The sequence below is a fragment of the Magallana gigas genome, chromosome 8 (genome assembly GCF_963853765.1).
Source record: "Magallana gigas chromosome 8, xbMagGiga1.1, whole genome shotgun sequence".
NCBI classification, from domain to species: Eukaryota; Metazoa; Mollusca; class Bivalvia; order Ostreida; family Ostreidae; genus Magallana; species Magallana gigas.
In genome coordinates, this window is record NC_088860.1 from 14,568,362 (window position 1) to 14,583,214 (window position 14,853).

Here is a 14,853-nt window from a genome sequence, read left to right on the forward strand (position 1 = left end):
TATAATTTTATGTAAATATTTTTTTAATCTAGCAGCAATACACCCAGATGCAATTTTGTACACAGTATTTAATAAAGTTATAGGACGCCAGTTCTTAATATAGTGTCTAGCTTTGTCACCTTTAGGTAGCAAAGTAATTACACCATGTCTTTGTGTGACTGATAATATATTATTTTTATATCCATAATTTATAGATCTAACAACAAAAACACCAATGTATTTCCAAAAAACCTTAAAAAATTCTGAAGAAAAACCATCAGATCCAGGTGATTTATTAGCTTTCATACTAGAAAGTGTTTTTGAAGCCTCACTAAAAGTAATTTCACCCTCTAAAGAATCTGATTCCGTTTCGGACAATTTAGGAATGTCAGCATATATTAATTCATTATTTAAACCAAAGTTGACATTATCTAACTTGTTTTCATATAATTTTGTATAAAAGCTTTTAGTTTCAGTCAGGATTTTTGTCTGGTCATATATTACCTCCCCTGAATCCAACTCCAATTTTGGTATAATCTTACTAATAAAATTCCTGGACTCCAGTTTACAAAAATAACTTGATGGTTTTTCTCCTTCTTCAATCCATTTTGCTCTACTTCTAATATAATTGCCCTGTAATTTATGTTTTCTAAGCTTTTCTAATTCCTGATTTTTGTTATATAGTAAATCTACATTGCTTTCAGAAATATTCTTTTCAATGTCTTTAATTTCTTTCACCAATTCTTTTTCCTGTTTATCTTTTTTCTTTTTAATATATGATGAATAAGAAATAGTTTTACCTCGTATTTCCATTAACAATGTTTCAAGGAATAACTGATCATTAATGGTGAAAAGAATATTTTCATCTGGCAACTGATGTAAATTGTTTATATTATAAACTGGTAAAGCATATTGTTTCTTAACTTGAAGTATAAAATCTCTAATACACTCTAAATAATCATTATCATACAGTAAGGAGTTATTAAATTTCCACAGCCCTCTTCCTTTCTTAAAATCATTAAAGACAAGTGATATGCTTATGGCCGAATGATCTGACCTGTAACTGGATTCTATTGTACATGTTTCTAAACTAGACAACAATGATTCAGATATCAAAAAAATCTAATCTGCTTTGCTTAAGAGGGGATCGTTTCCTCCATGTATATCTACGTATTATTCATTGTCATTTGTCAACCAGTGTGTTTTCGCCTAGGGGGGATGACGACGGACTAGATAATCTATTCGGGTCATTCACAAAACAATTTTAAAGGTAACACGCAATGTAGACTTCAAGGAATGTGTCAAAGTGCGTTGTAACAGTGCACGTTAGAAAAGAAATTCACTAATCTATAGGTAAGATTTCTGATTGTCGAATATTAGATTACCTATCAATTAACTGATTGCTAATGATATTAAATGGTTATCATACAAATGTATACATGTATAAGAATGAAGCGCTCATATTTATCATTGGGGAGTGTGGTTTATTTGTAGTTCTTGGTGAAATTACTCAATAGGTCTACTTTCGGTTTAGAGTTCAAATTGTTTACAAGCACGGGCATAGACCCTTCTCTCTCTCTCTCTCTCTCTCTCTCTCTCTCTGTTGTGCGAGAGACTTAATTATCTTGATTCACAATCTAAAGAAGACAAAGGCCAATTTCAGCGCACCCCACCCCCTTCCATGAAACTGCAAAAAGAGAGACAAAAGGCAAATCAATTTCCAGCTGTTCCTTTATTTTCTTTTTCAGGAAAAAAAATCCTCATGGCAGAAGAACCTAGTGAGAATCCAGAACATTTATCATTTAAGGAAAAACTTAAAAGATTCCAATATAAAGAAGCCACTCCGTCGGGCTCAGTGAAGGTAATTACGGTTTTCAATATATGCCTCGACCTCAAGCAGGTGTCGTGCTTTGTAATTAAGGTCTTCCGTTTCCAACGGAAGACCTTGTACTGATTCTGATGGTTCTTCTTCATTATAATTTTTCTTCTTCTAGACGTTTTTAAATCCTCAATAACTTATTTGTTTATCATTCGATTTTGTTAAAATTTTCACGATATACTGTAAATTAAATAAGGTTGCTATAGCACAAAAAGAATTGCAATCGCAATTTCCGGTTTTGAGTTATTTCCCTTTTTCTAAAATTTTAGGGTCATTAGTTTCCAGACAAAGGCTCCGAAATGGTCCGTAGCAAATAATTCATAGTTAAAAATCTTTATTATTGACACTTTGAATATTGTCCTCTGATTTTTGTATTTTAGTTTTTCCAATTATTCCACTCGAATTAATTAATCGAAATCTATGTTCTAAAAATAGCAAAAATTTTCTCATGTTTTAGCTTCGTAACTTTTTAGTTTGAAATATTTCCTAAATACATATAGAACAAAAGTTGTGCAGAATGTTAAGGGCTTTCATTTGACACCAATAAAAAAGGGCTGGCCCCTAAAATTAAGGGCCAGTAGCCCTTAAAAGATTTTGCTGAATAACTAAAAAACGGTTAGGATTTCGATATGGCTGTCGCTGGAAAAGTTGTTTGTTGGGATCTTATAAAGGTCGTTACAATGTTATTTTGTAAGTGATTTGTGTAGTATGAGTGTAATAAGCTTTACATGTTATTAACATCTGTTTTCATTTGGCAACTTAACGAAAGTCTTTGTGCTTAAAACTTGCATAAAGTGACCACAGAAAGTATGCTGGTTTATACAGGAGGCTTTAATTCATGAGAAAAAAAATTCGAACACAAGCTGTTTTTTATTTTATTTTTTTAAAGAATTCCGAAGTTTAAGTCCTTGCTGCTTATTTCTTATGGTGCACAGTCCTTAAAGACAAGAATCGGAAAACAAAACATTCTTTTTCTTCTCTAGTAAAACACAAAATACGTATTGGAAAAAATTCTATGCATTACATTTTAGTTATCATACTGCATGCATTTAAAATCCACCTTGAATCAGAGCTGTGTGCGTATTATTATGTAAGCTATCCCTCGCCCGCGGCCGAGAAAATCGGTCACCATGGTCGCGGCTGGACTACCTAGCGGTCAGCGGTTATCCAATACACGAGCGTTGCGTCTCTCATATATGAGTTAATTTAGCTTCGAACTGAAGAAGAATTCTTTCAGTTTTGATTACGTACACATCAAGGTTTATTCTTCAATTGGATTAAACGATAGGGTGTCAATTATAAAACCGTTCAGTTAATTAATGAAAGCAATGCCATTCTCAATCTAATGCAATATCAGACATATAGATCAATTGTAGGTTTAAAGTAAAAAAAAAAGTTTCTATTTGATAGATTTTAGTCATTAAATTGCAAACTTTTCAAATCTTCATAGGTTCTGAGCTGCGTTCAATCGATCTTTACGTAATCTATCGTTCGCCCGCGGCCGAGGAAATCATCCGCGGCTACACTACCTAGCGGTAAACGGTTATCTAATTAAATACACAAGATTCGCACCCGCACACTTACATGAATATGAACTTGTTTGAGTTTATATAGCCGTAAATACACTGTACACTGTTTTAATTATATGTTATAAAAGTTTGTTCATTTTGTATCTGTTTAAAATAAACATTGGAATGTAAATTAAAAAGTCGTTCTGAAAATCAATAAAAGCGATATTACTCCAAATCGGAAATACTCGTCAGACATATTTGAATGGTTGGTTTGAAAGTCTTAAATGTTTTAAAAACTGTACAAATAATGTTTTCAATCAACAACAACATAACAAAAACAAAAACACACAAATATTAAAACCTTTAAATAATGATCATCCCTCGCACATGGCCGAGGAGATCCCGCGCAAGTGACATCTTCTACATTTACCTTATCACGCGTGCATGTTTGGTATTTTCTATGAACGCAACTATTTTTATTATGTTTTCAACTATTATATTGGTTTAAGGTAAACAGATGAATTTATGTTACTCGTACAGTTGATTTAGCATTGATTTATACGACAGCGTACAAGGTAATTTAAAAATCAAATCAAACTATGATCAAAGTTCCATGTTACATGTTTGCAGTAGGTGCTGGCACGATAAAAGAATGCCCTAAATTGAGGCATTCGGTGATTATTTTAAAGAATATTCACTTGAGTTTTGAAACAAGTTTTGTTTAGATTCTATCGGTCACATATAAATAACTTCTGTAGTGTTTCTACATGGTCGTTAATTCGATCATTTCATTGTGAACACGAACTTATTTCTGTGTTGCCCTCCCACCGCCCCAGATCTGTCGAAAATCATTTGATAGTGACTTCTTCTTCTGTGTAACATTTTCGCCTGAGCGTGTTTCTCTTTCCAACCCGTTTTTTTATTCGGTCAGTCTTTGTAAATTTCAACTTTCTTTATTGCGTAAATTCAATCGCCACGTGCTACCGAAAACCTTGTGTCGCTTCAGCGCACACAGCTCAGAACATATATAGCCCCAGGTTATTTATGGCTGCAAATCATCAATTGTTATGTAATAAATCAACAGTTCGCAGGGTGCTTTCTTCAAAGTGGTCAATTATCAAACAATAAGACTTTCATTTTCACATTAAAGGTGCGAGTTCCTAATCTGAGAATGTGGCTATAATAAATTGACCTGTTGAACACGCTAAACTTCTATTATATTTAGTTATGAACAGAATTATATATATTATAATAACAAGTTTTAAGTCAAAGGTAATTTGTTCTTTGGATTAGATGTTATGAAATACGACTACATTATGCTATGCAGGCGGTCGCCTTAGAAATCATCAAAGTATTGCAAGTGTGGACAGATTAGTTCACTTGACTTACAGACTATAATATAGTGACATACATGTATCTGCCTCCAAAAAATATATGCGCTTCTCAAGGTTACACTTCGGTGAGATGGACATGTGTTCTTGGGGATTTTCTTTATCGCTAATTATATGAAAATTGATTCAAATTATATGAAAATTGATTTTTAAAAAAAGTTCTATCGACGTTGTGTGGTATGAGGTTGTAATGCAACTTAATTTACTTACAAGGTTAGCTACAGCCAGTGGAATACTAATTTTAGGTCATCAATGAATACACAATCTATTAAAATACCAGAGAAATAGAGAAGGCAAATATATTGCTTGTGACGTACGTAATTTTATATATTTATCTTTATGATAAAACAGAGAAAAGCAAAAAACAAAAACAAACAAAAAACCCACAAAAAACAAACAGGGAACTTGCATCAAATTTACTTCATGTACATGTTACCCCAAAATTCCGACCGAATATGCCCCTTTGTCACATTTAATTTAAGTGACTTAAAATAAAAACCGTAACACCTAAATTTTTCGCTTATTTTTTTTTTTTTATTGAAGTTTACCGGGTTTTTTTTTTCAAAATACATACGTAAACTTTCTCCGAGAGAATTACTTATGATCCGATAAAGGAGAAAAAACTGACTTAAAAATAGGTATTTTGCATATTATTGCATCGTCGAGAGAAGTAATATTCATTTCTGTAAATAATGTCATTTAATTTTAAGTTACATAACGGTGTCTCTATATCAGTTGTAAAATTTAGACGCTCACTTATGCATAAATTCTCCTGATGATCTTTCATAGCTGATCATTATTTTAAATGTTCAAGTCTACTCGTATTATCAAATAATATCAGCCCTGAACAAATTTTCAGAGATGCCATCAATTTTGGCTAATTACCAAATTTTGACAGCACGCAACAATTTCAATCTTGCACTTAGTCTTCAAAAAATAAGAAAGATTTAATTACAGAAGTTACGTGTTTTTTATGCACGTTTTTGCGTGCATTTCATGAATACATGTATATATAACAATCCTTGCTACTCTTAAAAATTTCACTCGCCTTTAAACTTCTCATTGTTTAAACCCCTGTCACACTGGAGCTGCGTCCACACGGCAATCCCGCTGCGTCATTGAATAATGTAAAACGCCATGGTAAACGAACTAGAGTCTCCTACAGCGCCGTTACAATGCAACGGCATCTTCGTTCGCCGCGGTGGGATATCCTAGAACATATTAGAACGCCGTGACAGCGCATGTGCACGCAGAGCACGCTGTGGACGTGTGGTAAAAACTCCTAGCACGTCATGAGCACTCGGCGGATACCCAGCGAGAGCGCAGTCAATCGCCAAGTAGAACTCTGTGGAAACGTAGTTGGGAGCTCTGTAAGGACGCCTCAGTCGCCATCAGGATGCCGTGACATTTTCAATTTTAAATTTTCCTTGCGATCTACGAATTCCATGAATTTTACAACGCCGTGAACACGCCCTGGGAACGCAACTTGGTGTGACAGGGCTTTAAAGAGTTTTCAAAACAATTACACAAACTGTGTTCGACAAATAGTTTTCCTAAAACATTTTCTTCCTGTCTTTATACAGGCTTTCAATCACAACACGTTTTTATAACAAAAGCAGAAGTGAAATTTTAGTAATTAGTCATAATAATCGTTTGACACCAAATCATATAAATTTTCAACTCGCAGCAACAACGGAAGACCTACTCGTGGCTTTGCCACGAGCTCTGCTCTAGTTTTTCTCATATCATTCTTATTCTTTGTTTTTTTCTATAAATTAAATTGTATCTCTGACATATTCCAAAAATTATAACCCTAATACAGTCGTATCTTGTGTACCGTCATATATCTAATAAAATGAATTGAATTGTATTCTAAATAATAATGGTTTACAGGATAATGGAAGACCAAACGGAAAGGAAATAATGGTTAAAGTTTTTCCAAACGCGAAGAGTCTACAAGCGAGAAGGGATCAAGCAATTCTTAAAGACGATTTCTCTTCTGGCGGGTCGCGACGAACTCTAAAAAAGCAAGACAGCTGTGAAGTGTCATCGGACTACTTGGGTGATATCGGGGATGAAATCAAGGATTCGGATTTTGTCGACGATGTCTGTGATTCAAAACGCTCTCCTGTTTCGGAGGAAATCTTGACCAGCAGCGATTCATGCTCGAACATTGAGGATTCAAGTAATAGGAACGGTAAATAATAGTTCATTTTGCAAATCACTATTTCTTTAATTCCATGTAATATCTCAAGCAACTGACTTGCAATGAAAAAAGAAATCTGAAAAATTATCAAAATAATATCCGGACTTATATGCTTACCAAACATTTTTATCTTCGACTTTACAATATATGTATCATATTTTTTTAACGATAGATTTACATAATAATGTAAATCAATATGAACATACAAAAACAAATAGAATTGATGGGCGTGTAGATTTATTTTAATTGATCCAGGATCCAATGAACTAGTTTAATTTCAATCGTCATCCTTTATATAATTCCCCTTTTTACCTAATGTTTCTGATTAGAATCATAAGTGACAATTACATGTATATTCAAATTTTAATCAACTCTCTTTTTGACCTTATAACTGAGGGCAAACAATGACGAAAGGTTCACATTATTGTTAAAAAAGACGTCTTATTTCATTAATACTTTGATTCTATCTACAGACGCAAGCGATTCATATATTTCGATTTAGTACGCTTGTAACTAAACACATATTTTTTTATTTAACAAAGATGGCATTGTAAGTTGCAGTTTATCTTTCAGATATTGCTAAATGTACATGCACCATGGAACACGAGCTTGCCGTGGATAGTGTAACCCCCCACCCGGAATCTGACTGTCCCCGGGATGAGACTGAATTACAGAGAGAAGACAGTTCCGACCAAGCGCCGCTCCAGCCGCCCTACCCTGCTGCCCCCTACCCCCTGGTAGACGTTAAGTCTTTTACCGGTCGATCGATGAGCGTCGGGAGCTGCCCTCCCATTGGTTTTGAGGGCCTCTGTGACCACCGCGCCCTTTCTATAACCTATCCGAGTTTAAGTTCGCATATAGGCGACACAAGCAACTACTCGTCCAATTATATGATTGAACCAAAACTGGTAATGCCTTTACCTGATTTTGGCGGACTTCACTTAAATAAAGACTCATAAAATTACACATGATTTGGGCACTATTATACCCTAGATCGGCCTCATGCTGTTATTCTTCTGAGGAAAAACGTATCATCGGAGTTGGTGCATGAGAAATTTTAATTATGCACCGTTCTTGAAAATCCTCTTTGAGATGAATTATAAATATTTATTGTCAAGTGGATCGAAGAGGAATGGTCAATACTGGCATCACTTCGCAAAAGGATGGTATCTTCTATTGGTATCTTTTTAAACAATCTTGATGTTTACCTATATTTGAAAACTGTTTTTAAAATAAACATGTTCATAATTTGATTATATAAGTTGTTGAAGATCATTTTGTGATGGTCGTTATTTTCAAAGCAGGTGTTGTACAGTACCTTTTTCCCATAATACATGTAGCTTTTCCCCTTGGAAAACTAGCTAAATAGTAGTCTTTCCCCCTGGGGGTAAAGACTACTATCTAGTAGACTTTACCCATAGTAGGGTTTCTCCCCCCGCGTTTTTTGATCAGATTTTAGAAAACAATTTATGGAAAGCCATTCGGGATGAAAATCAATGTTTTGTTCATCACTAGGTTACATAAACCAGCATACATCTGTACACCTAACGTGTGTTTTGTCATTTATTTAATATAGACAAGTTTTAATTTGGATCATATAAAATACAGAAATCTTAGCGAACTGACGTAATAATTTTATGTATTCATAAAGTATAGCATGTAATGCAGTCCCATGCAAAAATATGTTTGTAAATTAAAAATGTCTTTATTCAATTCAAAATATTTTTTTTTTCAAATTAACTAAGCTGTTGTCCTTTTGGTCGTTTGTCTGATCGTGCAATCTCGTTTGGACAATATCACTGCTCTGGAGAATAAATGTGAGTATCTGCGTCATACAAATATTGCCAATGACTTAATCAAGCAGTACTTTCTGTTTTTCGCCCAAATTATGTTTCTTGAGTTTGTGATCCGAGTTATTGTCACACAGTTTTATAGTACTGTATACTTTCATTCATGTATAGAGCACGTTGCCTTCGTCACAAAAGGACGTCTTTGAGACCCGTATTAAAGGGGCAAATGAAATTTGAGAGTCAGTCGTAGAGTTGTAAGCAAAATACAGGGCTCACAATTTTTTTGTCATGTAAACCAGGCTCGTGTCCTGTTTTCTGTTTACATAGTTTCAGTATAACAGTAACACCTTTCTCAAGCTGATTTGTTTATATCCTTATTCATTTTAAGTATGAAACATCTTGCTTCTAAGCTGAAGAAGACGCACACACATACACACGCACAGCAGCGATGCTTTATCCCCTGCGCAACAAGTTGCGCGAGGGGATAATAAACAGTTTATAACGTTTAACACACTCATTTTAGGTCTAAAACTAGATTTTTCACTTCCAACATTCAAAATACATACAAATGCTTTGTTTACACAGCAAAAAAACTGTAAGCTCTGTAACTTGCTTACAACACAACGAATGACACTCAAATTTTAGTTGCCTCTGAAAAATGCCTTACTGAAGCATTGTTAACATTAAAATCGGTAAAATAATTTTCGACCTAAATTGTGACCATGTCCCTTTAAATCCTTTGATATTTGATATTATAAAACGTACAATTTAAAGGGACATGGTCACGATTTTGGTCAAAAATATTTTTTTGATTTTAATGTGTACGATGCTTCAGTAAGGCTTTTTCAATAGGCAACCAAAATTTGAGTGTCATTTGTTGAGTTGTAAGCGAGTTACAGAGCTTACAATTCTTCGCTATGAAAACAAAGCTTTTGTTTTCATTTTGAATGTTGAAGTGAAAATTCCCGTTTTAGACCTACAATGAATGTGTTAATCATAGAAACTATTTATTTATGCTTAAAATGAATAAGAAAATAGACAAATCAGCTTAAAAAGAATTTTTACTGGTATATTGAACCTATGTAAACAAAAACATGACACGGGCCTTGTTTACATTACGAAGAATTGTGAGCCCTGTATGTTGCTTAAAACTCATCGACTGGCACTCAAATTTCATTTGTTCATTAGGAATGCATTTCTAAAGCATTGTAAATAATAAAAACAAAAAAATAAAAGTTGACCAAAATCGTGACCATGTCCCTTTAAAGCCAATTTATTTGCTTACAAACTTTTACATTGTATGACAATGCGTTTTATATATAGTTCGCTTGCAAACATATATGGATCCGCTTAGAGGGATTTATAAATATGCCAATATTTGAAAACATAGTTGAAAATTAGTTTTTATTACATATTCAATAATTATCCTCATTCTCTTAGAAATACCACTCATTGCAGCCAAAATTTCTCAAGTTGCTCGAGATAAAAGCTGGTCATTATTGCATCCAGTCGCCAGATATCTAGAAGTAGAAAGTAAAGCTAAAAATATCATCATTTTTTTCAGGGTTTTACCTCAAATGAAAGGCAATTGGAGGATGGAAGAGGTAATAAATTTTGCAATCTTTAACCCCTTCTTCAAAAGATACACACGAAGTTTAGTCAAGATTTGCCAAGCTCGTTTGAAGAGGAGCTAAGCATTTATCACCCTTCATTATGAGTAATTGCATGTGAGTTGATAAAGTTATTGTAAATCTATCGTCTATCCGTGTTTTCAAGATAGCTTAGCAAAATAATCCACACACCGTAAATAAAAGTTGCAGAGCGTACACATATGTCTCCACATTGTTTGCTAAAACAAAAATACTTAAACAAACCATAAATACCAAAGCCTATACTGACGACTAGATAGAAAACGAAAAAAAAACCCACTACAAAATGAGCACACATCACACTTTGAAATATAAATTCTTCCCCCAGGAGCCAGGCTGCAGCATTTATCTCGCTTTATCCAATTCATGAAGATGTTCGTAAGCCACGTTAGGCCAACATTTATTTCGATTCATTCCTATCCGTCGAATGATGTCCTTAGCTAACTTCAAAACAATGCTTCTTTTCAAAATGTGCGAATAAAGTGGGTTTTAATATCTTTTACTCTAAGTCAAATACATGTAAAATTTCTATAAGTGTTTTCGGTATTACTAAACATTAATTTCATTTAATAAAATTGTCTTTAAAAAATTTTAATCAGAGATATGGAAAGGGAGAGGGTAATGTTAATTTGTCTGCTCTATTTTATTTACAAGCTAAAAAAACTATTTTGACCATAAATTTAGAAACAACAGGTTAAGGAAAAGTGTATATCCCTGCAATTAAAACCAAACTGTTCAATATTTTTGTAGATCGAATGGAGAAGAACTTCTACTCAGAATTTTGCTGGGGGGGGGGGGGGGGTCATAGTAGAATAGCAGATAAAACTTTGAACGGTGTATACAAAATATAATGACATTTATTGTGGGCATTCATGAAGTTCATTAGCTCATGCGTTGAAATGGATACGATAGGACAGCCAATATGGCAGGAAACTCAGAAACGCATTTTCTGCATACGTCTTCAATCGGATTAATCCATCCATTCTCCGTACTTCTACAGGGGAAAACTAATAAGATTTACTGCAGACTGCAAAACATCGATTACCACGCCGAGTGCAGAACGTACAGTTAATGCAAATGTTGGGGAATGAATATTTGAAGAAGCGGTAGCCATAGAAGCCAGAAGCGATACTAAGCTTTGGGTTTGCTAATAATAATCTCAACAAAGGAAACCGTCCAGGATGTACTTTATAGGTATACCTGGACGCTGATCTTCTATTTGGTTCCAAACAAATATCGATTGCGTTCTACAAACCTAAAAGTGACTCAATTCTATTTCAAACTCCGCGAACGCTTACCTGTCTAAGACAACAATGCTTTCGGTTAAGGGTCGATACATGGCGTGAAAAGGGTCAAGAGAAAATCTGGAGGCTTTTGACAGAATATTGGCTTGGTATTAATTTACGCACTTTTAAATAGCCTGTTGAGAAATCTTTGCAAGCATGCATATTTATGTTTAGATAAAATTTAAAATGCAAAATGATATATACAGTATGACATTTTTGAAGACAAGATATGATTACTTAGCTTAAAGTGTCTTCAGCAACCTAAGAAAAATCATGGACTGCACGAAATAACATAATGATGTCATGGTGATTCAGCTTCCCATAAAAGACGATAAGGGTATTTTTTTATCTAACGTACTTTTTGTACATATGTACATTAACAATAAATTTCGTTACGTAAAGCGTAAAGGAAAGATGTCAATTTTTATAAACAATAAAATGCTTTCTTTGATGATTCAACGCGGGTTAAGTATTTTTCTGCATTTTCGCTATCTTTATATCCCGCATGAATCACCATAGAAAGCATTTTATTGTTAACCTAAAATGACTACCACACATGTCCCTATAAAAACTATGGAAGTAAATAGATGAAATAATTTGCTCTTTAGAATGTATTCAAATAATGAAATAAGCTAATTTTGGAAAGTTTTAAATATTTCAGTGGGGATCACAGAACACAGTTGGAAATCACATATGATAAATAGGATCAAGTTTGAACATGTAAAATGATTCAGATTGCGGTTAATGAAGGGGACATGATCCAGTCCAAGTTTATACATATTCAAATACATGCTATTAGACAAACATCTTTATCAAAATGTAACATGGCTTTATGTTATAAGATAGTGTCAATTAAGAAGCATGAATTTAATTGCACGTGTTTGAATGATTAAAATTATGTCAATTATTGTATGAAAATTATTGACATTTAAACAGTTTAATGTTTTGTATTTCATATTTAGCTTATAGACTAAAAACTAATCTTTTACTTTCATTGTTTTTTCTAGTGAAATTTACAGTCTGTTTAAAATATATGAAAACTGGCTATCGATTTTTAGCGTTTTGAAGAATTGGTATGAAAAAAAACTAAATGAAGGAACCGTTATTTATAACTAAAAAACCTCATTTTAATATATTTAGGAATGTACTTTCTGCTTGATTATTTTAATCAGTCGCGTTGCGCATGTAATTAATAACCTGCGCGACGCGTAAAATGTGCATATAATGATTTCTCTTTGATCCTCGGTTACCATACAACGAACACAGCATGGATAGAGTGGACGTGATCGATTATACCTATTGTAGCTTTATCGATCCGCCCACCTTCCACATGAAAGGGAAACCCTCGGCTTCAGTTGCATGATAAAAGAGTAGACATTTTACTTGGGTGAAAATTCAATAATAACGGATGTAAATAAACAGCTCAAAGAGGTGCATACCTCAATTCTTTAATTATTTAGGAATTCATCATTTCTTTGAGAGCCAAATACGGTCAGTATTTTTACGTCGTATTTATTTCTCTTTTTTATCGCATACTTTGTTTTATTAATACATCCTACTTGCCATAGATATGTAGTGAATAAACATTCGAGATCGGGATTTTCAAGCAATTTTCATCAATACCAGTTTTGAACATCAAGGATATCTTTACTACCATTCCTTTAGAAGATTTAACAAAACTAAATGGTTTCCTATTATGTTGTCAAACATATTAACTATATATTATCATATTTGTCTTACTTCTTACAAAATAATACCATTGATTAGATTCTATAATGATTGCTTATTGCTGTGAATCCTACAGCTTCAAGCTTAATCGGTAAGCCGATCATAATATGCTACTTACCGAGCAAAGGAAGTGATGTCATCTTCGGGTTATTAATTTGACTTTCATTTGAGAAAAGCAAACAGCTTGAATTTTTCATTGCATTAAATATTTCAGAAAAAGCAACAAACCGATTCAATCGTGCTTTTGAGACCACCAGCACCCACACAATATCTCACAATACTCCTTCGTCAACCATGTGATGACAGGGATATTTGACTGGAATCGGGCAATCAGAAAATGCCCAGTAGTATTCCACAACCTGCCGTCTACTTCTTGATAGTGGTGGTGACTTCCATTCTTGTGTCTGTATTTTGGATAGAATTTCTTTCAGGATTTAAAAAAGAGATAAAGGCATTCAAATTTATTAACAAAACTGCCAAGAAAAATTCAACTAAACCTATGAGTCGAGCAATCGAGTCGAAAAAGAATTCGACGCACGTGATATTAATATACAATGGGCACTATCTAAAATTATTTATGGAACATTTTCGGAAAAAGAAATGTTCACTTGTAAAAAATTGCATCGTTACTGACAATGTAAAGGACATCAATAAAAGCCATGCTGTTATATTTACTCATTCAAATTTACCAAGAAAGCCACCATTTAAAGGAACAAATCAATTTTGGATATTCCATGCTATGGAAACCGTGCATTACACCCACAAACCACCGAAACATTGGGATGACAAGTTTGATTTCACGATGTCTTTTCGAAGGCACTCAGAAGTACTTAGATCTTATGGGAAAATTGTTCGCCGTAAAAAGGAATTAATGAGAAACTACAGTGAAGTGTTTCGAAAGAAAAAGTTTGGGGCAGTGTGGATGTCGGGCCATTGCCCTGTTCCTTCAAAGCGGAAAGCGTTAGCACAGGAGTTGGGAAAATATATGCATGTTGACCTCTTTGGCTCGTGTGGTACACGGTCTTGTGGAGGCAGAACTACTCTTTTAAGTGATTGTTTGAAAAATGTGTCTCGAGATTATAAATTTTACTTAGCTTTTGAAAATACGATATGTCCTGATTATACCACAGAGAAATTATTCAATTTGTTTTTGTATGACCTTGAAATCGTCCCAGTAGTAAATGGACCTTCCAATGCAGCCAAATATATACCCAATGGGACATTCATCAATTATCAAGATTTTCCATCGGCGTCAGAACTTGCTAAAAAGTTGATAGAAATCGGATTAAATGAGGAAAATTACACGAAATATCTCAAAGAGAAGGATAAATATCGTGACATAGGTAATGGGGAAGTTTTTTCCGATGCAATGTGTCAGTTATGCGATAAACTTGCAAATAATCTGACAAGAAATTCCTCCCAAAACTACTGGAC

The 14,853-nt window shown here is 33.9% G+C and overlaps 1 protein-coding gene across 4 annotated transcripts; it reads left to right on the plus strand.

The window, feature by feature from the left end:
- The first annotated feature begins 1,152 nt into the window (after positions 1 to 1,152).
- On the plus strand, positions 1,153 to 14,234 carry LOC105342116 (uncharacterized). 4 transcript variants are annotated; one of them, XR_010708479.1, is made up of 7 exons: positions 1,153 to 1,332; positions 1,728 to 1,840; positions 6,654 to 6,957; positions 7,540 to 8,145; positions 8,712 to 8,783; positions 10,321 to 10,483; positions 13,634 to 14,234. XR_010708479.1 is itself a non-coding variant. In XM_066068836.1 (4 exons), the coding sequence occupies exons 2-4, from the start codon at positions 1,742 to 1,744 to the stop codon at positions 7,923 to 7,925; spliced, it is 789 nt and encodes a 262-aa protein (XP_065924908.1). In that variant the 5' UTR covers positions 1,153 to 1,332; positions 1,728 to 1,741; the 3' UTR covers positions 7,926 to 8,227. The 4 variants fall into 4 exon arrangements, 1 of the variants encoding a protein (XP_065924908.1); XR_010708481.1 differs by having other exon boundaries at positions 10,321 to 10,360; XR_010708480.1 differs by having other exon boundaries at positions 1,172 to 1,249.
- The last annotated feature ends 619 nt before the right edge of the window (positions 14,235 to 14,853 follow it).